The sequence below is a fragment of the Palaemon carinicauda genome, chromosome 24, assembly GCF_036898095.1.
Source record: "Palaemon carinicauda isolate YSFRI2023 chromosome 24, ASM3689809v2, whole genome shotgun sequence".
NCBI lineage: Eukaryota > Metazoa > Arthropoda > Malacostraca > Decapoda > Palaemonidae > Palaemon > Palaemon carinicauda.
This window is the reverse complement of record NC_090748.1, coordinates 13271368-13297503: the sequence shown is the minus strand read 5'-3', so window position 1 is coordinate 13297503 and position 26136 is coordinate 13271368. Positions and strand designations below refer to the sequence as shown.

The 26136-nt window shown below is 42.2% G+C and overlaps 2 protein-coding genes across 2 annotated transcripts in view; one reads left to right on the top strand and one right to left on the bottom strand.

Moving 5' to 3' along the window:
- Positions 1 to 14875, top strand: part of LOC137618089 (uncharacterized) — a 64337-nt gene extending 49462 nt beyond the window's left edge. Inside the window, 1 exon segment of the mRNA XM_068348064.1 lies at positions 11051 to 14875. Coding sequence (XP_068204165.1) covers positions 11051 to 11877 — 827 coding nt within the window. The 3' untranslated portion in view covers positions 11878 to 14875.
- The window catches only part of LOC137618090 (uncharacterized), a 438647-nt gene that overhangs the window by 262629 nt on the left and 149882 nt on the right, over positions 1 to 26136 (bottom strand). The window lies entirely within an intron of this gene.

Here is a 26136-nt window from a genome sequence, read left to right as displayed (position 1 = left end):
GAGCTCTGAGCAGGAAAATCTCTTCTGCAGATAAGGATGTTTCCTTGCTCATTATGTCCTGCATGGACAAGGCCGTCCGTGATGGGTCCAACGAGCTAGCCGCCTCATTCACTTCCGGAGTCCTGAAGAAGCGAGAGTCTCTATGTTCTTTCCTGTCTGCTGGAGTGACGCCATGCCAAAGATCCGAGCTACTCTTTGCTCCCCTTTCCAAGTGCCTGTTTCCTGAAGTCTTGGTAAAGGAAATTGCCTTATCTTTAGTTCAGAAGGACACCCACGATCTAGTTGCGTCCTCGGCTCGCAAAGCTCCCCCTTTGCCTACATTGTCTGCTAGACCGAGGTTAGACACTCCAGCGTCTCGCTTTATTCCGCCCTTTCGTGGCAGAGCCTCCAGCAGAGGAGGTGCTCGTGCCGAAGGGAAGCGAGGGAAGAGGAAAGGATCCAAGTTCTCTAAGGGCAGAGTCTGACTGCCCGCAACTTCAGACAGCAGTAGGAGCCAGACTCAAGAACTTCTGGCAAGCCTGGGAGAAGAGAGGCGCAGATCAACAATCTGTGAAGTTACTCAGAGAGGGGTACAAGATCCCTTTTGTACGCAAACCCCCTCTAGCGACGTCCCCCATCGATCTCTCTCCCAGGTACAGAGAGGTAGAAAAGAGACAAGCCCTGAAACTGGAAGTGTCTCTTTTGCTAGAGAAGGGAGCGGTGGTCAAAGTCTCGGACCTTCAATCACCGGGGTTTTACAACCGTCTCTTCCTAGTACTGTATCAAAGAAGACAGGAGGGTGGAGACCGGTGCTAGACGTCAGTGCTCTGAATGTCTTTGTCACAAAGACGAAGTTTTCCATGGAGACCACAAAGTCAGTCTTAGCAGCGGTCAGAAAGGAAGACTGGATGGTCTCGCTAGACCTAAGGGACGCCTACTTCCACATCCCCATTCACTCAGACTCCCAACCTTTTCTGAGATTCGTCTTCGAAGATGTGGTTTACCAGTTTCGGGCCCTGTGCTTTGGCCTAAGCACAGCTCCTCTCGTATTTACGAGGCTGATGAGGAATGTGGCCAAATTCCTCCACTTATCGGACATCCGAGCCTCCCTTTATTTGGACGACTGGCTTCTCAGAGCCTCTTCCAGTCGTCGCTGTCTGAAGGATCTCAAGTGGACTCTAGATCTGACCAAGGAATTGGGACTCCTAGTCAATTTGGAAAAGTCGCAGCTGGTCCCATCCCAAACTATTCTGTATTTAGGGATGGAGATTCACAGTCAAGCTTTTCGGGCTTTTCCGTCGGCCCCCAGAATAGATCAAGCCCTGTTTTCCATCCAGAAGATGCTGAAGAAAGAACGCTGCTCAGTCAGGCTGTGGATGAGTCTGGTAGGGATGCTGTCATCCCTGGAGCAATTTGTATCACTAGGAAGACTACACCTCCGTCCTCTTCAATTCCATCTGGCTTTCCACTGGAAAAAGGACAAGATGCTAGAGGCGGTCTCGATCCCGATTTCCGGAAAGATAAAGTCTTGTCTGATTTGGTGGAAGGACAATATCAACCTGAGAGAGGGTCTTCCCCTGGCTGTTCAGATACCCAACCACGTTCTCTTCTCGGACGCATCGGACTTGGGCTGGGGCGCGACGCTGGACAGTCGGGAATGCTCAGGTCTGTGGAACTCGAGTCAGAGGAGCATGCATATCAACTGCAAGGAGCTGTTGGCAGTTCATCTGGCCTTGAAAAGCTTCGAGTATCTCCTTCGAGGCAAAGTGGTGGAAGTAAACTCGGACAACACCACGGCCTTGGCGTACATCTCCAAACAAGGAGGTACCCACTCACTGACGTTGTACGAGATCGCAAGGGACCTGCTCATCTGGTCAAAAGATCGAGACATCTCCCTAGTAACGAGGTTCATCCAGGGCGACTTGAACGTCATAGCAGATTGTCTCAGTCGGAAAGGGCAAGTAATTCCAACCGAATGGACCCTCCACAAGGATGTGTGCAAGAGACTTTGGGCGACTTGGGGTCAACCAACCATAGATCTCTTTGCAACCTCGCTGACCAAGAGGCTTCCAATCTATTGCTCTCCAGTCCCGGACCCAGCAGCAATACATATAGATGCCTTCCTCCTAGATTGGTCACATCTGGATCTCTAGGCATTCCCACCGTTCAAGATTGTCAACAAGGTACTGCAGAAGTTCGCCTCTCACGAAGGGACAAGGTTGACGTTAGTTGCTCCCCTCTGGTCCGCGAGAGAATGGTTCACCGAGGTACTTCGATGGTTAGTAGACGTTCCCAGAAGTCTGCCTCTAAGAGTAGACCTTCTACGTCAGCCACACGTAAAGAAGGTACACCAAAGCCTCCACGCTCTTCGTCTGACTGCCTTCAGACTCTCGAGAGCTAGAGGCTTTTCGAAGGAGGCAGCCAGTGCGATTGCTAGAGCAAGGAGAGCGTCTACCATTAGAGTCTACCAATCGAAGTGGGAAGTCTTCCGAGACTGGTGCAAGTCAGTTTCTGTATCCTCGACCAGTACCTCTGTAGCCCAAATAGCTGATTTTCTCTTATACCTGAGAAAAGGACGATCCCTTTCAGCTCCCACTATCAAGGGCTACAGAAGCATGTTGGCATCGGTCTTCCGGCATAGAGGCTTAGATCTTTCCAACAATAAAGATCTGCAAGACCTCCTTAAGTCTTTTGAGACCACTAAGGAGCGTCGTTTGGCTACTCCTGGGTGGAATTTAGACGTGGTACTAAGATTCCTCATGTCAGACAGGTTTGAGCCTTTACAGTCAGCCTCCCTGAAAGATCTCACTCTTAAGACTCTTTTCCTGGTATGCTTAGCCTCGGCTAAAAGAGTCAGTGAGATTCATGCCTTCAGCAAGAACATCGGATTTTCGTCGGAAAAAGCTACTTGTTCGCTGCAACTTGGTTTTCTAGCCAAAAATGAGCTACCTTCTCGGCCTTGGCCTAAATCTTTCGATATTCCCAGCTTATCGGAGATCGTAGGCAATGAACTAGAAAGAGTCTTATGCCCTGTTAGAGCTCTTAAGTTCTATTTAAAGCGTACTAAACCTTTACGAGGCCAATCTGAAGCTTTATGGTGTTCAGTTAAGAAACCATCCTTGCCTATGTCAAAGAATGCTTTGTCATACTTTATCAGATTGTTAATACGAGAAGCTCATTCACATCTGAGTGAGGAAGACCGAGCTTTGCTTAAGGTTAAGACGCACGAAGTTAGAGCTGTAGCAACTTCCGTGGCCTTTAAGCAAAATAGATCTCTGCAAAGTATAATGGACGCAACCTATTGGAGAAGCAAGTCAGTGTTCGCGTCATTTTACTTGAAAGATGTCCAGTCTCTTTACGAGAACTGCTACACACTGGGACCATTCGTAGCAGCGAGTGCAGTAGTGGGTGAGGGCTCAACCACTACAATTCCCTAATTCCATATCCTTTTAATCTGTCTCTTGAAATGTTTTTAATGTTGTTTTTTATGGGTTGTCCGGAAGGCTAAGAAGCCTTTCGCATCCTGGTTGATTTGGCGGGTGGTCAAAGTCATTTCTTGAGAGCGCCCAGATTAGGGGTTTGATGAGGTCCTGTTGTATGGGTTGCAGCCCTTGATACTTCAGCTCCTAGGGGTCTGTCAGCATCCTAAGAGGATCGCGAGGCTCCGTAAGGAAGACGTACTTACAAGGCAGAGTAATCGTCTAAGTCGACTTCCTTACCAGGTACCTATTTATTTTGTTTTTGTTATATTGATAACTTCCAATATGAAATAAAAACTCTTAGCTTATACGATGTAAACATATTTAACTGGTCTCTACCCACCACCCTGGGTGTGAATCAGCTATATATATTCACCGGCTAAGTTAAATATTTAAAAATGATATTTTAATTATAAAATAAATTTTTGAATATACTTACCCGGTGAATATATAAATTAAATGACCCCCCCTTCCTCCCCAATAGAGACGCAGTGGGATGAGAAGAAATTGAGTCTTTGTTTACATCGAGTATGGTATCTGGCCGACAGTTGGCGCTGGTGGGCACACCCGCAACCTGTATAGCGATCGCTGGCGAGTTTTTACTGTTTTTTTGTCTGTCGAGCAACAGAGTTGCAGCTATAAATATTCACCGGGTAAGTATATTCAAAAATTTATTTTATAATTAAAATATCGTTTTTAGCATTTCTTCATAAAATACTTTCGTCCTATTAACCTAGGCCTTTGTCATATTACCTCATGCTAGAGATACTGCTCTGTGAGATGAACAAAATATTTTAGCTTCATTGTCTTTCTTTCTATAAGGGCAATTGATATACAGTATTCACATTCTCAGTATGTTTAAAATGTCATGTGTGATTGAATCGCTGCTAAATTGTTTGTTGCTGTATATCATGAATTTGTTTATATCATAAAATAAACTTTGCTATTCCTAAATACAGCAAAAAAGATTATTTTTTATAACTGTGAGATTATGTACAGTATATATTGTATTACCTTTTCAATAATTCTCTTGGTTTATTTAAAACAATGTAACTGAATTAACACAAAATTAGCTAAGTCGTAATAAATGTACGTTTATCAACATATTTTTGTAGTTTCTCGTGACCAAACTTCTGGTAATCGTGGGCCTGAGTTTTATTAAATATTTTCTCAGATCTCAGTTAAATTTTCTTTTTCCTTCCACAATAGCACTTCTTAAGTTTAATCATAACTTTTACTTTGTTTATTAGAACTTTGTGGTTTATAATTGGAATGGATCTACAGTTAAATACAGTTTATAAGATTGCTTAAATTTGTTGCTTAGCTGCCATTTAATTTGCTGCCATACGTGTGTTTGCTTTTGTCGGTACTGTCAATGTGTACGTTATTTTTAGCCAGTTAATTAAATATATTAAAGAGAAATCAAAGGTCTTACTGTGCATAATAGAAATAAAATCCTATGTGTTATAGATTACTGAAGGAAATGAGATAAAAGCAACATAATGATGTATTTAGAAATAAAAGGGTTGTTGGATTAACAAATAATGGGGTTTTGACAAAGGAAAAACCTGGGTTTGGAGAGGTGCTGTGTGGTCTCCAAGGACTTTACTGTAAAAGGATTGAATAAGGAATTCATTACAACATAAATACCAAAGAAATATTGTCCTTTGCTCTATGGCCAGTGTATCAACATGCAAAGCACCGACTCAGTGTGTATAAGAGAGACCTTTGAGTTTAGGCACTCTTGAGCTCAAATGCAGCACTTCCAATGCTGAAAACTGTCTGCTATGGGTGACATCATCATCGCATAGTCGAACGAACCAAAACTACAGCTGGGAACCAGTCTACTTGCATAACAACTTGAACCCTGCTGCCATCTATGATTGGAAGTGAGAGTTTGTCACACTCCTGTGCAGGCCAGTGAGGAGGAAGGGTCCTGGAGACCACATAGCACTTCTCTCAAAATAGGTTTTTCCTTTGTTGGGGTTAATGTGCTTTTTGGTCTCCAAGGACTAGTACCAGAGCATTAATAGAGTAGGGTCGTGTACCAACAAAAACAACCATATACCACCAAGCAATAACGTACAACAACTACAGTACACGTTTGTATAGATTAGAAGAAAAACTAACAAGTCGGACTCCCATCATAAGGGATGACTCTTGGGGACTCTGGATGCCTGTTATCTCGCTTCTGCTGAAGAACCTGACTAAAAAGGTCCTTTTCTCTGACTACTCCCTATAGGGGTCTCGAACAAGCTAATTACTACACATGAAGGTTGTACGGCTTGGATTTGTTTCAGGTAGTGTTAGCCAAAAAGAAATAAAGGCTAGTGAAGACATTTTTCTCACATAGTGGTATTTAGGAATGGAGACAGGATCAGCTTTTTAAAAAGAGGGTTCATTGGAATACAGATAGTCCCTGTTGAGGACTTGTTCTCTGGAGTATTTTTAAAAAAGCTATCTTCTGAGGACATGGATCTTAGTAAATAGTTGTAAAGTTGATTCCGGACAGAGGTTACCATCTCCTGACTCTATAGAGCCGAAATGTAATTTGGATCTTGTGACTTTTTGGCTAGAAAGAGTAGGCCCTGTGTTAAGATTAGAAAATGACTTGGGATATAGGCCTAGTAATAACTACTGGTCCCTCTGAAAGGCAACAAGTTCACCGACTTGTTCCTAAGGCTAAAGCTATTAAAAATGTACTTTTTGCAAAAGTTCTTTAATGTTGATGGAGGAATTTAACTTTGTCAAAAACTCAAGCCACCTTATCCAGAGACCAAGCGACAACGGGAATTGGTGGAGATAGTCTACGCAAAGCAAAAAACTGGGTGATCTTATAAAATGTGTACAAGTGTAGATCCTTGTTCATACATGCTGGAGAGGTTCTCTTATGTTGATTTATGTGACAAGCTCTTGGGTGGCTGGAGATTCGTATTCTCAAAGAGGTAGACCAGAAAGGAAGCCAAGAAATCCTGGGTTATCTAATGAGGTTACTTATTCCATAGAAAAGCCATCCAAGTTTTCCACACTGATTGGTATTTTCTTGAGGTTGAAGACCTCTTGCAATTCATCAAATAAATCTAAGTGTGAGCTGAGAAATCCTTTTTTGATATATGGGAGAGAAAATCGAAGCATGAAGGTTCTGGGTGAGGAAGGAGGGAGCAAATTTAATATAACTTCCTACTCTCTGATACAGCTGTGCAAACCGAAATAGTTGTAGTCTTGGTCTCAGACGATAAAGCAGTGGATACCACGGGCTCTTTGGTCAAAGTGGAGCTATTAACACAGCTGTCCCTTAAAATTCCTGGAGGGTATTCTAGCCTTCGAAATCAAACTTGTCAGAGGAAACATACGATTTTGACCATCTGTTCTAACCAGTTCCAGAGCATCTTGCCACTGCTTTAGAGTCCACATTCGTGACTATGTATATAGTGATCTAGAATCTCCTAAAAGGAGCTCTGGTCCAAGGTTCATTGTGTATGCAAGATTTCAGTTTGGATAGTGAACCATACAGATGGAATGGCAAGAGGAACCCATTTCTCTCCTGAAGGAACTTCATACTGGAAGAGTCATTGCACTGAGAATTCTTGCAGAGGACCCCCCCCCCCATTCTGAGGCAACCAACAGCTACTTGTTTGATGATGAAAATCCTTATATGGAAGTTCCTTCTTGAACTCAGTTTTCAGTGTCAGAAAGACCATCATCAGTTCCAACACATTTATGTGAAATCCTACAAACTAAGGGGACCATTTCCCAAACACAAATTTCTCCTTTGAATGACCTTCCCAACTCGACCAGGATGCGTCTTATGGAGGATCATAAAAATCGAGGGAGGGACCAATGGGACCTACATGGAAAGGGCATTTGATGTCGTCTGTGGCCTTAGAATTCCTTGCATCGACCGGGCAACTGTCTGTGCCGCTCTTTACCACACCCAATGGAGATCTTTCAACCCTGTCTTTTAACATTGAGTTGACTATCAAGGCAAACTGAAGAAGGCCCAAAGTCGTCTCTTGCTGCTGTCTAGTGGAGAAGCTGTTTGAAAGAAAGAATCTGACTTGTTCAGAATTCTTTGCTGAGATGCTTTTGTTAGGCATAGTGTGGCTTCACCATATTCCAAAGAAGACCAAGCCACTGAAATATCCTTTGTGGAAGTAGTCTTAATTTGTGTATTTGAGGCATGATTCTTTTGTCACTGCTCAAATCTGCTAGTCATCAAAAGGAGTTATGACCTGAACTCATTTAAATGAAAATTTAAATTTTTTTCCTATATCACCCTGGTTAGGGGAAATATATCTCCCCTCCCTTCCCGAATTACCATGGCCACAAGCTCAAGAAAGATAAGCTCATCAGGTAACTAGATCCTTCCCTTTAGTATTGTAGTTAGTCAGTCTTTAGTGAGACAGGCAAGGGCTTAGTCTTATTTTCCATCTACACTGCAGTTGGCATATTGTTTACAAAGCCAATAGGTGTGATAAAGATAACACATAATTATGAGTCTACAAATCTTTAAGTATGAAATAAACTAAATTAATTATCAAACTAAGAGAATTTACCCTTCTCTTCGCTATCGATAGATAGTCATCCTTGCAGAGTTGGCAAGGGAAAGGTTTCATACTAGGATATTCCTCTCCTTGATTACTCTGTAGTTGAACCCTTGGCTTGAAAATTCACTCCTGTGAGAGAGCTAGCTAAGCATAGGCTTTATGGTTTAATCATACTCCCTCTAATACTCATATCAGATGAATATAGAAAGAAGAGGACAAACTTTTCCAATTAGGGGTTAATGGGGAGTGCTGTGTTAGCTCCTCCCCCTCACTTTTGACCTTGTGAAAAAGGAAGTAAGAAACCTCTCTCCACATAATATTTTTATATCCACATATTCCTTTACCGGGTAAAGTATATGAGAGTAACTAGGCCATGCAAATTGATGGCTTATTCACTTGTTAAAATTCATGTTCTTGTTGCTACAGTAAAACTTACCAGGTTATAAAACTGCTATATAGGCCAATGAAACTATATAGCCCACGTAACTGACAATTCCCCCTTAGCCTAACCTCACTTCTCACCTCATAATTATAGTTCCACAAGGCTACACTATAATTTCATTTTAGTTTCATAACACTCACTGTATATATATTCACTCCCATGCTAAACATAACTGGGGTATAAACTAATTATGCCAATATTTTAATCACCAGCATTCATCAGATTAACTAAGAGTAATGATGACAAGGAAGTTATCATGCTATGAAAAATAGAATTATTATGATATGCAATGTAGATTTACTTTTTAATTAGAAATAGATATAAAATTTTAACACTGGGAAGGGTAATTAGCTAAATCCATGTTTCAAAATGCTGGGACAACAGCTATCAATGCCATTCGATTGAGAAATCAAGATGTTGGCTTACTTAGTCGTCGGTGCATTCGACCAAAATCCAATTCATGTTGATGCTATTCAAAATAAAAACAGTGGTAAACAAAATGTAATTCCTGTTACTTATTTTAGTGGTATTCCAAGATTGTGCACTTCATGGAGATGTTAACCCTGTGACGATGGAATTGTAGATGGTGGCTTGGCGCAAGTTGATGTGCGGGTAGACTAGTCCCTAGCTGTAGCATTGGTTTATTTGGCTATACGATGATGTTGCCCATAACACAGTTTTCAGCATTGGAGATGCTGTGTTTGAGTTTAAGAATGCTTATACTTTATGGTCTCTCTAATACACGCTGAGTTTGTGCTTTGCACGTTGATACACTGGCCCTAGAGTAGGGGAGAAAATATTTTTTTGGGTATTTTCTTGTTGTATTGGATTCCCTGTTTTAGCCTTTCACAGAAAGGAAAGTTTTTGGAGACCACACAGCACATACTGTAAACCTCAGTATAGTAATTTGTCCATTTACTGTATTTAGGTTTATTTTTTCTTATATCTACATTGTTTTGCTCAACAATTATACAGTACCTTACACCCAAATAAATGCATAAAGAAGATAAAACTACATCCTGAGTGTGCCAGTTCTTTATGTTTTAAGGTTGAGGTGCCATTTGTCAATTTTTTTTCATCCCTTTTTTCCTGATGCTGCTAGCGGCTTTTTGGCGTTTTCCTGCTATATGGTATTTTGAAATTAGCAAAGGTAAAAACAAAAAATTGAAGATGATTACAGCTTCCAAAATATTGCTTTATCATTTGATGATAATGTTTTTTTTTGCACATAAACCTACTACAAACTTGTAAGTGATAAAATCAATAGAATTATGTAATTTTCATCAGAATGAAATGAGAGATTTGTGAGCCCTGTTATAGGGATATCCTGATATCCGAAACACTTCTGGTCTGAGGAATTCCAGATAGGGATTCTCAGTCTTTACATATAGTACAGTATACTCTGTTTGAAAGTTAATACCTTGACACCAAATAAAATTTCAAGAGTTACTGTGCAATTTCTTTTCCTCAAACTTGTTGACTTGAAGTCTGAGTACTGTACAGGTCTTTTGTTCTGGGTTAGGGATCTTTAAATCATGACTTTCAGTAGATTTTTGTGTAGTTTATAGTTATTAATCAAGGCATTTAAATATTAAAGTACTAACCATATTTTTTCTGTATCAAATCGGGGTCAGAGAAATCTTCGTCTGTCATATTCCACAAATGCTCTATATATCTGAGTGGAGTTCTTTCTTACCTGAAAGTTATGCGAGTTGTGCTCAGTTCATAAGTTCCATTATCCCTCCAATCAAGGTATGAGGTAGTCACCTCTATAAACTCACAGTTATGGATGCAGTATTGAAATAACCCAAATTTTGCCAAAGAAATTATCCACTTTTAGTAATTCTGGGTAGTAGTCACTTACTCTTTTGACTCAAAATACTGAGGCGTCGGTGTAAGTGCTAGAATGGCCAAGCAAGTAGGTTGGTGACCAGTGTATGCTATATACTGTAGATCTATTGTCACCAAATAGTGTGGGGTGGTTGTGGCTTTTATTTCTATGGTTGAGAAGCTTTTGCTTCAAAGGTTATAGCACTATGAATTCACTGTAAGTTTTGTGTTGAAATAAATAATTTTACTTTAAAAATTAGGGTAATTGCACAAAACAGTGTAGTTTGCATTTCAAGTTTGAGTATTTTCATTAATGACGTTTGATGCTTCACAATTTAGTAAAAAGTGGTTTGTAATTTGAGAGGTAAACTAATTGTAAAGCAACCAGTAAATATTTTCATTTAAATAAGAACGATATATTTTTCTCAGGGCAAAAACATTCAAGTGGAATGTTGCAAATGTAGGCCACAAATAAATTGCATGCATTTACAGTTGGTCAGTTCATTTTAGTCGTATACAGTATGTATCTTTAAAAGTACTGTACTGTAGAAACTGTCTTCTCCTTTTCTGTCCTATCTTAGTTCAGTTAATATGTTTTGTATTGCTGTACATATAAAGTTATTTGCACATTGATTTCTTTTTTCCTGTATTTTGTGTCCTTTGTAGTACTTTACTTTAGTTATCAGTTTTCTGTAAAACTTATGAAATAACCTTTAGATGGCTATGCTAAGGCTCCTCTATGTTAGTGTAATAGATGCTTGCTCTTCTTACAGACAGTGTAGGTGACTTCAACTCTGGGACTTGCTCTGTGTTTGGGGGACTGGGTACGACCTTTGACCCAGCTTCCCCATATGGAGCCTGCCATAGCTTTCCTTCTTCTAGTGTGGTACCGCCCCAGGTAGTAACTCCACAGGTGGTGCCACAGGTGGCCCCACAGTCTACTCCTGAGCCCTACAATTCTCTCTCCAAGTTTGCCAATACAGCCAATTTAGTATCTACTTCTTTCCCATATTCTGGTGCTCTTGTTCCCGTCAATTGCTCTAACACTCATAATAACAATAATAACAATAACTTCTGTGTACCAGGAGTTCATGATAACTCTGCTGCCACTGTTTTTGGACATTACCATGAGCATGGCACTGTAACACAAAACTTTTTTAAGGCTAGTATAAATGAATGTAGTGATTTTCAACCAAATTTCGAGGCTATTTCTTCTTCTTCTGCTTCTTCAGACAAGACCATCAGGTACATCCCTGCAGCAGCTTCATTGATGGAACCAAGCAAAGATGTGTGCAACGACTATACCACCTCAGAAGCTAATATCACCAGTTGTTCCTCAGTTGGTGAAAATAATTATGAAATGGGGACTTTAACCACACCATCAAGTGCTCAAGGTCACATAGCTGTAGGCAGAGAAATTACTGAAAGACAGTTAACGTCATTCCCTGTTACATCTCATTCTTCATCCCTAACTTTAGATACAAGTCACATTGCTAGTTCAAGTAAAGATATCACAAGTCCAACAGTGGAATCAGCAGAAACAACTGAGAACTTGGGAGAAATTGTCAAGAAATCCATTGTAGAAACAGTTTCTGCGTGAGCTTTTTATAAAGTATTTTTTTATTTCATATAGGTCATAACTAGCTCTGTTTAGTAAAAAAAAATAAGAGGTAAGACTGATGGTGTTTTATTGCTGTATCATTAAGCACAGTGCAGTATTATTTCAAAGTGATTAAACCAGGAGTTATTTTACTTGTGTTGAGAGTTTTCTGAGATAATGTTTTGCCCTGTAGCTCGGTGGTTAGGCCTTGCTGCTATGGGTAGAAATGATTGTGAATAGGTTCATTTTTATTTCTAAGAAAATTTCAACTTATCTGTCATTTTTTCCCATTGTGTCATGTAAGAGAAGTACCGTACATCATTGCTTTAATATTTTTAATAATTTTAATTATTTGAGACCCTAAAACTGGATCATTACAAACTTTTTCTTACATTCAGTAAGAATGAAAGGATACATTTGGGCTTTTGATAACAGGGGTTTGTGATTTAGATTTTTTTTTTGTATTTCTTTAAATCATAAAATTTTGTACTGTGCTTTGTAAATTGAGATTTTAAGTTGAAATATACTTCCAGTTTATGGTAGAACAGTAATTTATACTTATTTTCTTTCCTGTGAAAAGTTATTTTTTTTCATGTGAAAAGTAATGGATACTTTATTTTTCTACCATAGTTAATATTGTTCAGTACAAATTGTACGATGAAGTTTTTTCTTCAGCTTATTTTGATGAACTTTTTCTTTACTACAGTTTTGTTTCACATTCCCAAAAGGTTTAATCTTTAGCTTTTTCAGTGAACTATTGTATTTTGCATCCTATCAGAAATTGCATTTCTTTTTGCATAAATAGGTTGATGTTGTTTATCAGGTTGACATCTGGTAATAGAATTATTTAGAATTTGCATGGGAGGGTAGATGCCTAACTGGAAATAGAGAATATGCCCAGATCTTAGTAAAATACAATCATAAAACAGGAACTTGCATCTTGACTTGATTCAAACTTTTTTTTTATGTAGGGAAAAGTTTGTAGTGACATAACCAGAACCTCCTCACATATGGTTGAACTTGAAGTATTTCCTATGAAGGAAAGGAAATAGGTTGAATTTTATGGGGATAATAGATAACTATTTATTTTTTTTAAAATGATTTTTAGAGGGTCGTAACCATTTCTTTTAAAGTAATCTGGATTTATCAAATTCATGCTTGTAAACATGAAAACTGGAATAACTTACTATTCAATACTTTTCAAAAAGATTACAGTATTTGCAATAAGCCTTTGTTATTGTGTAAAAGATGCATACGACTTATTTTCTATTTTAAATTTACTTACTATTGTGCATTTAACTTTGTTTCAGCATTTGATATATATTTGTTTTCCAAATGCAATTTTTTTTCCATGGAGGGGAAATGAACTCAACCACATAAGGAAAATTTGTTAAGTGCTAATGCTTGTTTTATTAGATATTATTAAATGTACACTTGCTGGTACAAATTCAGTCACAAAAAAGCAAATTATTACATGATAGAAGTCAAACTTTCCTTATCTGATACTATTAAGATGGGATGAAAACAATATTTTTTTTTCTATAAAACTAGACATCAAAGTTCTTATGGATTAAAATGTTTATTTAAAACCATTTCACTTAAGATTTGAAAAATATAGGGCATAGAAGTTTTTTAACTTCTCATAAATGTCAAGAGGCTAATATACCTTGAAAGATTTTTGTTGTGCTCGATTAAAATGAATAATCATAAATGGTATAAGGTTGGTAGGATATTATTGTAAACTTCATCTTATTGTCGTTGGATATCTTGAGCCTTAAAACATTTTTTTGAATTCATAAGTTTTTATAGAAATAACATTTTTTATATCGTGGGCATACATCCCACTTACCAGGGTCTACTTTTTATTGATCTAAAGAAATTATTGAAATAGAATTTTGAATATAATACAGAAATGCTGCTGTTTTTTTTTCTTTTTTCAGCAAAAGCTGTACTGAAATGCAAATAGAATTGCAATTTTTATATGAAGTTATTACTGTTGCCATTTGAAGATTACAGATAACTATTAGTAGCTGGTAATAGTGGTCATATTGTTGGTCAATAAGCACTCCCATTGATCTTCTTGATTTTATATTGCTTTTGGGGATGGAAGATAATGTACTATTGACTGTGCTTTATATTTTATTGAATGAATCACAAATATTTTTGTTCAATTGCATTTAGTTGTAAAAAAAGGATTTTCATCAAGTTTTGATTTAATAGGAAGTAAAAAAATATTTTGTTTTGTTGTTGATCCTGTTAACCTCTTGTTTGTTACTCCAATTAGAAAAAAAAAGATTCTTACAATTATTATGATGGTGCTCCTAGTTTACAGTTGGTAAGTCCTTTCCATTTTCTCAAGATTGTGAGAGAATGGTTATTTTTTTTTTATTTTTCATTTAGTATTGAAGCTGTCTTTGCATTATTACCTTTTAAATATTTTTCACCTCTATCTTGATGGCAGTGGCTTAGATTGCTAATTTCTTGAAAGCCTCATGTAAATATGCTTTTTCTTCCAATACTGTCCCAACTTAAAGATTCTGGGGTACAATTCCTTGGCAGATTGAACTTTACAATGTACAACACCCGCAGTACAGTATTAGTCATATTTTCATAGATAAAATATAGATGATATTATTTTAAAGACATAAGTGCAGTTCATACTTATAATTGGTTTATTTAAAAGAAAATGTGTAGCAATCAACTGTAAGATAATTTAAAACTAGATCTCATTCTGTTTATGAATTTAACCCCATGAAGTCTACACCACAGCCATCAGTAAGAAAATTAATACTTAGATTCAGGACAGTTTTCTTCTGATAGATTGAGCAAAGAATTAGTTGAAATCAGTTTTAAGGAAACCATAATATTCTTGAGGAGAAGCAATGAGGAGTAAGTTATGGCATGTTCATATTGTACAATAAATGTCTTGTGTATATGGAGATCATCTCAGAGGTGCAATTTTTTATGTGAAAATACTTTTTAAAAGTATATTGTTTGAGACCTGTTTTCTTAACCTGCAAATATAGATCACAAAGCATATGTTTTGTGGTTTTGATTAATGACTTTAAATTATATATCCTGCACATGCTTCTACTGTACATTATTCATTACAATTTGAAGTACAGTAATACATTACTGATTGAACAATTCTATTCTGCAGAACATATATGGAAAATTGGAAAGTTGGTTTTGACAAAACAAAAATCTATTTTTGGGAGGTACAATACTGTGTAGTACTAAGGACTTGGGAGGTACAATACTATGTAGTCCTAAGGACCTACCTGTTACACTAGAACAAGGAACCCAATATAACAAAGAAATATCATCTTCCTTGCCCTAAGACTAGTATAAATTTACAAGCACAGATTTAGTAGCTATAAAGGATACCTCGGGGTTCAGACTAGAAACTAGTCACAGCACATTCATTGCTTAAATCATTTCCTAGAATACTGCAAAGCTTCTGATAGAGTTGATAGGGAAGAAATATGCAATGTGTTGAGTTTATGTGGAATTGGTGGGAGGTTGTTGCAAGCAGTGAAGAGTTTGTACATAGGCAGTAAAGCATGTTGTTTCTGGGTTCGCAAGACGGTCAAATGTCCTTTCCTAGTAGGTGAGAAGATGAAAGGTCTATCCTGGATTTGTGCACACAAAGTCAGATACAGTATATTGGATCGATCCCAGCACTCGAGAAGAACCTGTCAGGGTACAATTCTCGAAGAGATGACTCTGGTAACAAGAGAACCTTCTTCAGTTATCACAAGTCCCTGGATACCAAGCATCCTTGGCCCAGTGGTAGTTCCTCAACAGATTGTATGGCAAACCCATCTCCTCAATGGGATAAGAAAAATCTTGTCTAAGGCAGTGGACACAATTCAAGTCAAGTATGAGAGGTAAAATTGATTGGTTCTTCTACCTCTTCTTTTTTCCCTCATTCTCGGGGTGTAGCATTCACTCCAATACATGCTGGGTCAAATGCTAGACTTGGGGAGCGATATAATCGACCCACTTTTCTTAAAAAATAAGTTTTGTGTAGAAGTTTTTTCCCCATCCTCCCAGACATGGGGCCGTGCAAGCCCATTTCTCATAATGACCAACACCCACAAAAACCTGAGTCCTTCAAGTTTCAATTCCAGTTTTAAGTACCATGAATATTCTAAGTGCGTTGGACACTGGCAAGGGAGCAGAGCATCCCCACCACCAGTAACGACCAACACCTTTTTATGAATTATAAGAGCTGTATCCAGATACCAAGTAAAAACTCAGGCCTCCCGCGCGCGCCCCAATGCACCCGCCCTTGCGCAACCAGTCACGCTTCGGCGCATTCTAGGGAGACTGCACAAAACTACAGTGTCTTACTGCACGCCAGCGCTCACGTGCGCTCTCATATCCAGCACCCTCCTGCTCACTTGCGCTCGCCAATGCACCAACTCTTCACAAAGAGCCAGCGCTTGCCTGTTCACCAGCACTCTTCCGTGCTTTCCTGCGCAGTTGCGGTCTCAGATCCAATGCGCCAGCTCTTGCCAAAGAGCCAGTGCTCGCAGATCCTGCCAAAGAGCCAGCATTTGCCTGCTCTCCAGCACTCTTCTGCGCATTCACAGGAGACTGCGTTTCAGCAGAAACTGAGTACCAGCATCATCCGCGGGGAATCCTTGGTCCCTGTCTCTTCTGAAGTTTCTTTTTCCTTGACAGACCACCTTCAGCAAACAAGAAAGCATCCACAGACTGATCTCTAGATCACAGTTTGCTGATTGCTAGTTCACGGTTTGCTGATCGCTAGCTTGCCGGTCACCAAATTGCCAATTGCTAGTTCAGCTCTGATCATTGACCTCTAATCCCTCCAATGATTTACGATCTCCGATTGTTAGAGTTCCAATCACTGATTGCTAGACAATAACCAGTCATCAGCTTGCTGATCATTAGATCACCGATGGGCAGCTCATCTTTCTTCGATCATTGAACTCAGCTCACTGATCTCTGACCAGTCAACCGTCAGCTCGCTGATCTCTGACCAGTCAACCGTCAGCTCGCTGATCTCTGACCAGTCAACCGTCAGCTCGCTGATCTCTTGACCAACCAGGAGGGATCATAGTCAGCTTGCTGATCTCTGACCAACCAGGAGGGACCATAGCCAGCTTGCTGATCTCTGACCAACCAGGAGGGACCATAGTCAGCTTGCTGATCTCTAGCTCACCAATCACCGGTCCGCGATTGATCGCTGATCATCAATGGCTTACCATCACCAACTAGCTATCATTAAATCATTCAGCTGTCTCTCAGGGCTCTCAAAGCAGATTACCAACTCATTTATCGCCAACCTACCTTGGCTGACTGACCAGACAGCCTTCACCTGCCTGTCAGTTACCATCCTCGGCTCACAGACCGCTGATTCACCGATCATCGGCAATTCGCCAGCAGTTCGTGACTCGGACTTACTAGTCAACCTCTGCCTGTAGTTCCCTAGATCAGAAGGTATACAACATACTTCTCGCTACTGGCTGTTCGCCATCATACTAAAGTGATCGGCAAACGATCGACAACCCTCATCAACGGCTTGTCGACAGGGGACTACTTGCGAGCACACTCCAACTGCATAGTAACCACGATACCCAACCGTTAACCATTGATTAACATTCGCCAGATTGATTCTGTTCTAAGGAATAGCATCAAACCCATCAGGGCGCATGGTAGGGTTAAGCGTTGCCTTCCTTCTGGTAGTTAAAGGAATTCTCTCTCAGGGAAGAATTCTTACACAAGGTATCGTGTCTGATCCTTTACGCCCCGGGTCAAGACCCCAGCGTCAACAATCTCCCATGCAAAAGGATTCGCAAGGAGCTGTCCCTATGGGTCGATGTCCACACCATGTTGGAGTTCGAACAAGGGCTAAGACCTCAGGTCTTCATTTGCACACTGGACCTAAAGGACACATACTTCCAGGCCCAAACCATCCATCTAGGAAGGTTGGAAGATTCAGTCTAGACAAACAAGAAACACCAGTTCAAGGCACTGTGCTTTGGTCTTTCCACTACACCCATCCTGGTCTCACAGGAACGGTTTCTGTCTCCTCTGTTTCGGGACGACTGACTGACTTGAGCAGACTCATTGGCAACCTTGCATTAGCACCTGAACTTCTGAAGTCTTTTTACCAAAATCCAGTGATCAAGGTAAACCTGTAGAAGTCTTCCCAACTTTCCTCCCAGAAGACTGGTGTACCTGGAAATGATTCTAGACACCAATCTCCACAAAACTTTCTCGAAAACGAGAAGAGCTCCCATCCCAGAGTGACTTGAGTCCGATTGGAATCAGAGCCTTGATCCCCCAGACATTCTGACCCCCATGGGACCAGAAGTTTGTACGAACTTCAAGGGATGGGTGTCAGTCGAGAATCTACAGAGCGGTATAGCCTTCTCATCCTTCCCCACCCCTCGGACTTGATGCTGTGCTTAGAACACATCAAAAGAAGAGAGGAGGGACCATAGTGCTGCACCATACGACCTCAGCCCTCTGGACAGAGTCCGAAAGTACCTTTACTTAAATCTCTTCGGAGATGAAGGCCAACTTTCCAGTCCCTCAGCAGCTTCATCGGTTCCTAACAGACCACTCAATGATGTGATGGGCTATGATACTACACACCACACAGAGGCTCACATCGGCAAGCAAGAAGGAACTTGCTCATAGCCTCTTCCTATCTAACAGTATAAACACTAAGATGGGCCAAAATCTGTTCGTTGCCACTATCAGCCCGCTTCATTCCAAACTAGAGGAATGTGCTCGCCGACAATCTGTGCACAGCATCTCAGATAAGGTATACCGAATGGTCTTTGAATCACCTTGTAGCTGACAACGTCTCGACTTTATGGGGTCCTCCAACTAGGGATCTGTTCGCAACGCTCCTGAACCTCAGGCTGCCGTTGCTCCCCAGCCTTAGACCCCAAGGCGCTCTGGCAAAAAACAGGCCAACAACGGTGGGTACAATAATGACGTTTACGTCTCATCCCTGTTTTTTCTGGAGAAGGGCACTCAAAAAGGCTAGAACATCAGTTAGCCTCTCAAGGATTCTCCTAGCTCTGCTATGGCATTACGCAGAATGGTTTCCAAACCTTTCGCAGCTCCTGATAGTCTCCAAGAGAACCCTCTTCACATCACAGACAACCCACTTCGACACCTTCCACAAGCTATAGCTTTGCTATGATTGTACACCTGGAGACTACCCAGTACCTCCTCTTCCACAGAGGCTTTTTGCAATAAGTTGTGAAAAGGTTGTCTAGATATCTAAGGAATTCCTCAGCATCAGTCTACCAGGCAGTATAACATCTTGTGTAGTTGGTGTCAACTGAGGCAGATCTTGAAAATCCCCTGGGAGAGCCACACCACCAACATTGAAGTCTTAGAACGTGCCTCGCTGACCAGCGTGGAGGACACGTGCATAGGATGGATCCATCTAGGCTCCCAAAGAAAATATTCTACGGAGAACTGACCCAGGGCACCAGACCACGAGGAGCCCCGAAAATGCGCTATAAAGATCAACTAAAGCGCACCCTGGCTCTAACTGACATCGATCCTTCCTCATGGGAAGAAACAGCCAGGGACAGGAAAACCTGGAGGAGTACAGTACACCATGGCACCGTGGACTTCGAGGAGAGGAGGAGACAAAATGAGGAGGCTAGAAGGAGAAGAAGGAGAGAGCGATTAGAACAGCCCCGCCCACCACCTACCCTCCCTTGTGAACACTGTCCGCGACTCTTCCACCACAGACTAGGACTTAACAGCCACATCAGACATAAGCACCCACCCCATAGATAGGAGGCTGATGGCTAACGACAGAACCCAATACTCGGACACGAGTGGGCGCTGCGACGCTGACGTAGTTGGTGTCATGTAAAAGTGTCTCTCTCTCCACTCGATACCTCTATTTCAGCAGTAGCGGAATCCTCGAGTATATGCAAGAAGAAAAGACCCCCTATTCAGTTTCAACAGGTAGAGATGATCACTCAACCATGATCCTTCACTTTCAAACTGAAAGGAAGGGACATCCTCTTATCACTAGACCTTTCCTGACTCATACGGACTTACAACTTGCCTTTCTCCAGTCGGAATTGAGACCTTCCTTTCGGAACATGGTTCAAATTCTCCGATCTCTAAAGAGACTTCCTTATGTTCCAATTCACCAGGCAACAAATTTTCACCTGGTTTAAGAAGACAATGTTCTTACACACTCTGACAGCAGCCATACGAGTCAAGGAACTCTATGGTCTCTCTTTCGACATCGCCCATTAACGAGAAGAGCGAAAGGCAATATTCAGTTTCGTCCCCGAGTATGTCGCCAGAAGAGGTGACGGATCCTACACAAGTCTCCACTCGGTAACGGACGATCCAGATCATCTGTTACTGTACCCAGGGTAAGGTATGAGACTCTACCTTAAGAGAACGGCAACAGCCCACCTGGGTCCCTTCTCTAGTCATCAGCACTGGGTGAGACTAAAGGAGGATCACCAATGTCCGCGACTCTCCCCAAGAAGAGCCTTCGGGAATAGAAGGAGACTTCGCTGCAAGTCCTACAACAGGAGGAGACCAGCAAGATTCAGAACATGCATTATGGCAAGTTCTGACTCTAATGAGGGCTCTCAACGGGTTTTCCGACCCAGAGATCCCTCCTCGAGAGGGCAAAGACACGGTCTTAGACTGCGTCTTTGGTACTCAAAAGCCCTCTAAGACCAGTGCAGCCCTGCCCCGGTCTCAAAGGGTAAAGGGTACCAGGGACAAGATCTCACAACAGCTCTCCGAGATGTCCTCCTCCAACCGTTCCGGTACCACCAACAAGCTCCTCCCACCTCCTCGCGTACAGCAGAGGAGGTACTTCGAGATCCTAGAGGAGTCTTGTCTAGCTCTTCCACTTCACCACTCGCTGGAAGAGCTAACCAGGGGAGTCCCTCTTGAGAGACTCTCCAACCGGCAAGTCTCATTCTCGGCAGCCGAGATCCTCAATCAGGAGAAGGTCACGAGGTGTGCTATGCAAGCCACTTTGTGGCTCGATATTTGGTTGGGGACCTTAGGTATCCTGATACGTTCTGAGGAGATCTCCAAGGAACGTACCAGGAAAGTTATAGAAACCTTCCTTCTCTCAGCTACTCGCACCATTGAGTTTCTGGCCCACCAAGTCTCGAACTTGTGGGCAAATACCATCCTGAAACGTTGGGATGCAGTAGCTGAGAGATTCCATCAGAAGGTCCCTAGTGCTGAGACCAATAGGCTCAGACATTCCTCCATGGAGGGGTCTGTTCTTTGAGCCTAAGGATGTGGAACATGCCGCTGAGAGGTGGAGGAAGTCTCATCAAGACTCCCTTCTTCATAGGGCTTTAACATCCAAGCCATATAAGCCTCCAGCACCACAGCAGTCCCGTCCAGTCAAGACCACTACGACGACAACAGCAGTGAAGATGATGGTGTCTAGGCCCTTTCCTGTCAAAGAAAGGAAAGGCAAAAAGTCCTCCAGGGGAGGCAAAAATCCTAGAGGGAGCAGCCGAGGCCACAAATGATAGGATAGGCAGTCCCCCTGCATTTCCACCAGTGGCGGGATGCCTACAAAGTTGCTCAAACAGGTGGAAGCAACTCGGGGCCGATTCCTGGACAATCTCCGTGATCAGTCTAGGATATCGCGTTCCGTTCATAACATCTCTACCTCCCCTGACGACGAATCCAGTGTCATTGAACTCCCTTGCCATGGGATCGGCAAGGAGGCAAGCCCTTCAAGCAGAAGTCCAGACCCTGTTGAAGAAGGGCGCTCTCCAAGAGGTCCTCGATGGATCCCCAGGCTGCTTTCTTGTAAAGAAGGCGTCTGGAGGCTGGAGACCAGTCATCGACCTCCTAGCTCTGAACAAGTTTGTCAAACAAACTCCGTTCAGCATGGAGACGGCAGACATGATCAGTCTAGCAGAAGACTGCAAGATTTCATGTGCATACTGGACCTAAAGGACACGTTCTTCCAGATCCCAGTCCATCCGTCTTCAAGGAAGTACTTAATATTCAGCCTAGACAACAGAATGTACCAGTTCAAGGTGCTGTGCTTCGGTCTTTCCACAGCACCACAAGTCTTCACCAGAGTGTTCACCCTAGTATCATCTTGGGCACACACGATTGGCATCCGTCTCCGTTATCTGGACGACTGGTTAATCTTAGCAGACTCGGAGTTGACCCTTCTTCAACACCGAGACAAACTTCTGAGACTTTGCCAAGATCTGGGGATCATGGTAAATCTCGAGAAGTCTTCCCTGCTTCCCACTCAAAGACTGGTATACTTAGGCATGATTATAGACACCACTCTCCACAAAGCCTTCCCATCAGATGACAGGATAGCAAGGCTGAGAAAGGTCGCAAGACATTTTCTCAGACGAGAAGAACTTCCAGCCCAATCGTGGTTACGTCTCCTCGGTCACCTTTCATCGGTGGCCCGTCTAGTTCCCAATGGTCGCCTCAGGATGAGATCCCTCCAGTGGCGACTCAAGTCTTGGTGAAATTAAGCTTACGACTCCCCGGACATCTAGATCCCCATGGGACGTGCGGAACTGACGGATCTCTAGTGGTGGGTGGCAGATGAGAACCTACGAAAGGGAGTAGATCTTCTCGTCCTCCCCGCAGATTTGATGCTGTTTTCAGATGCCTCAAAAAAAGGGTGGTGGGGCCCACGTGCTGCACCACACAACCTCAGGCCTCTGGTCAGAGTCAAAAGTACCTCCTCATAAATCTCCTAGAGATGAAGGCCGTCTTTCTAGCCCTTCAACAGTTCCAACAGTACCTGGCAAGTCACTGTGTGGTGGTGATGACCGACAACACCACAGTAGTGGCCTACATCAACAAACAAGGAGGTACTTTTTCGCAGCAACTATCCCATCTAGCAGTAGATATACTGAGATGGGCCGAAATCCACTCGGTACCACTATTGGCACGCTTCATTCCGGGCAAGAGGAATGTGCTCGCTGACAACCTGAGCAGAGCATCTCAGATAGTGAGTACCGAGTGGTCTTTGGATCATCTAGTAGCCAACAAAGTCCTGACTTTGTGGGGTTCTCAGACTGTGGATCTCTTCGCAACGGCCCTGAACTTCAGGCTCCTGCTGTACTGTTCCCCAGTCCCAGACCCCAAGGCTCTCTGGCAAGATGCTTTCCAACAACGGTGGGACAACATCGACGTTTACGCCTTTCCCCCATTCTGTCTGATGAGGAGGGTACTCAACAAGACCAGAACATCAGTCAATCTCTCAATGACCCTCATAGCTCCGCTATGGCATCACGCAGAGTGGTTCCCGGACCATCTGCAACTCCTAACGGAGCCGCCAAGAGAACTCCCTCCACGACAATCTACTCAAAAAACCACACGCCAACATCTTCCTCAAAGCCGTAGCTTCACTATGACTTCACGCCTGAGACTATCCAGCATCTCCTCTCTGAGAGAGGATTTTCACAACAAGTTGCAATCAGCATGTCTGTACACCTGCCAAAGTCATCAGCAGAAGTCTACCAGGCAAAGTGGAAAGTCTTTTGTGGTTGGTGTCGTGGAAGGGGTATCTCTCCACTCGATGCCACTATTCCAGTAATAGTGGAGTTCCTCATGTATTTGTGTGAAGAAATGCACCTATCAGTCTCGGCAGTGAAAAGCTATCGCTCAGCCTTAAACCTCGCCTTCAGGCTGAAAGGAATGGACATTTCTTCATCAATAGAACTTTCTCTACTCATACGGCGTTATGAACTTACCTGCCCTCGGTCGGAAGTGAGACCTCCCCCATGGAACGTGGTTCGAGTTCTCAGGTTTCTCAAGAGACCTCCTTATGAACCATTACGCCAGGCATCAGATCGCCACCTGACCTGGAAGACGGTGTTCCAGCTAGCTTTGGCCTTGACCAAGTGAGTCAGCGAACTTCATGGTCTCTCGTATGACATCACCCATTTAAGGGGATGGGGGGAGGTAACGTTCAGCTTCGTCCCTGAGTTTATTGCTAAGACTCAGAACCCGGGAGTAGCGGATCCTCGATTCAACTCCTTCCGGATTTCTATTATCCGTACTGTAACATATGACCCAGACCATCTCTTACTATGCCTATGCCCAGTAAGGAGCTTGAGGCTGTACCTCAAAAGAACAGCCGCTGGCCGTCCTCATGTGCCAGCACTATCGTCAGCACAGGAAGGACTAAGAGGAGGGTCACCAAGAACACCTCTGCATGGATTCGCAGGGTCATTGACCTGGCACTGAATCCAGACCCCCCTCCGTCACGCCGCCCCAGAGCACATGATGTCAGGGGCATAGCTACGTCTATGGTCTTCAAAAGAAATTTTTCAGTGACGCAGGTTCTTCAAGCTGGAGTGTGGAAACGGCAAGCCACGTTTACATCCCACTACCTGCAAGACGTGACCCACAGGAGACTCAATACTTTCTCTATCGTTCCTGTGGTGGCTGCACAACAGCTGGTTTAAAACCTCAAGCTCCTTATTGGACAAGTAGCAGAAGGTTGAGGGTATTGTTACCCGGTTTTAGTCTGCGTGAATGGAAAGGTTTGTCTGGCCCTTTATTCTTTTCTTCATCATCCCCTCTCTTGGGGAAAGCAGCATCCTGGATTCTTTGCATAGCTGACCTCAAATCACTGCAGGTAAACCATGCTCCCTTGTGTTCCTAGTATTAATATTAATACTGTTACGGCCCCATACCCCGACGAGGTGGTATTGGGAAAGTCCCAGTCTACAAGTTTCCATCTAAAGAACTTCAGAACAACTTTCTAGGATGGGTCACACTTCTTCATACCTTCACACACAGCTTGCGTAGGCCGCAGACTTTGCTTAGCAAGGTTTTATCGAGGTGCTGGGACTCCTTATTTCTTGAGTTCTAACACACTCAAATAAGGAGCCCCCGGGCAAAGCCAAAAGCCAGACTGGCTGGGACGTCCACCCTTCCTAATGGGTGAGTCACCCCTATTAAATAGCGTGGTTTGTATTCCAGTTACAGAACAAATGACAAATTCGTAGATAATTTGTATTTTTCCTAACTATACAAACCTTAGCCATTTAACCAAACTTGCCTGCCAGCCCTATCCCCCTTGAAGTCCTACCTCCAAGCAAAGTGAGCTCAAGCACAGGTGAGTGAGAGGCGGGTTAGCAAGCTACCCTCCCTTACCCCCGCTAACTAGCGGTGTGGGTAGTAAACCCTCGTTAATAATTAATGGCTCGTCATTTCAGCTACGCTGAAAGTAATACCCCTTTTAAATAGCTAAGGTTTGTATAGTTAGGAAAAATACAAATTATCTAGGAATTTGTCATGTTACGTTCAAAATTGTCAGTTGTATTCATTGTAAAATTTAGCCAGTAAGCCCCAAGCTCCGCCAAAGAAATAACTTAATCTGTTATTGTTTCTCTTAACAGTTAATTGCAACAATACCCTACATTCTGTAGGGAGTCAAGTAGAGATGCAACAAGTGCTGTGAGCAATGAAAGCTTCATATCCTGAAGAAACATCCATTTGCTTAAAGAATCTCTTATAATGATATGGATGTCTGGACTTAATTTTTGTTCCTATCAATGGTGGTAAGAACATTGTTTTTTAATAGAAAAAGTGATGTCATGGAAGAGCTCACGAGTTGATGGATGGACGAACATGGACATACCTCATGTTGAAGAACCAGTTTTGTGAGTGTCATGGTAATTTTGCTGTATCATTTGAGGAATGCTGGGAAACTGATGTAGAGGATGTATAAGTTACCCATGGATATTAAGTTTCCAGATTACAGTTCTGTTTTTCAGTATTGTTTTCATTTCAAACTACAGTACTGTACTGTATTACTGTATAATTAAGTTGTCACTAAAAAAGGGATTTTGACGAAGGAAAAATCTATTTCTGGGCGAGAGACCTGTGCCGCCCAGTGAACCAACTAGGAAGCACCCGGAGGCGAGCAGCAGCCAACCTAAGTTCAAAACTATGATACGTATAATATCATAATAACATAATAATATAAAACAGGGTGTGATCGGTGATAATACCCAGGGAAAAGGTTCGAAACGAAAAACAATAAGTATAGAAGACTTAATTGTAAGGCATTAAGAACGAGTGAAGGAGGTAGCAAGCCAACATGGCGGCCGCGAAGCGGGACCAACGAATGGTGAACAACAAAAAACTGTGATAGAATTAAAATTAAGGGCAAGGCTACCTCCAAAGACTCAAAACTCATAGATCTGGTACTTAACTTAGATGGGGAGACATTAGAATCCGACATCGTGCACAAAA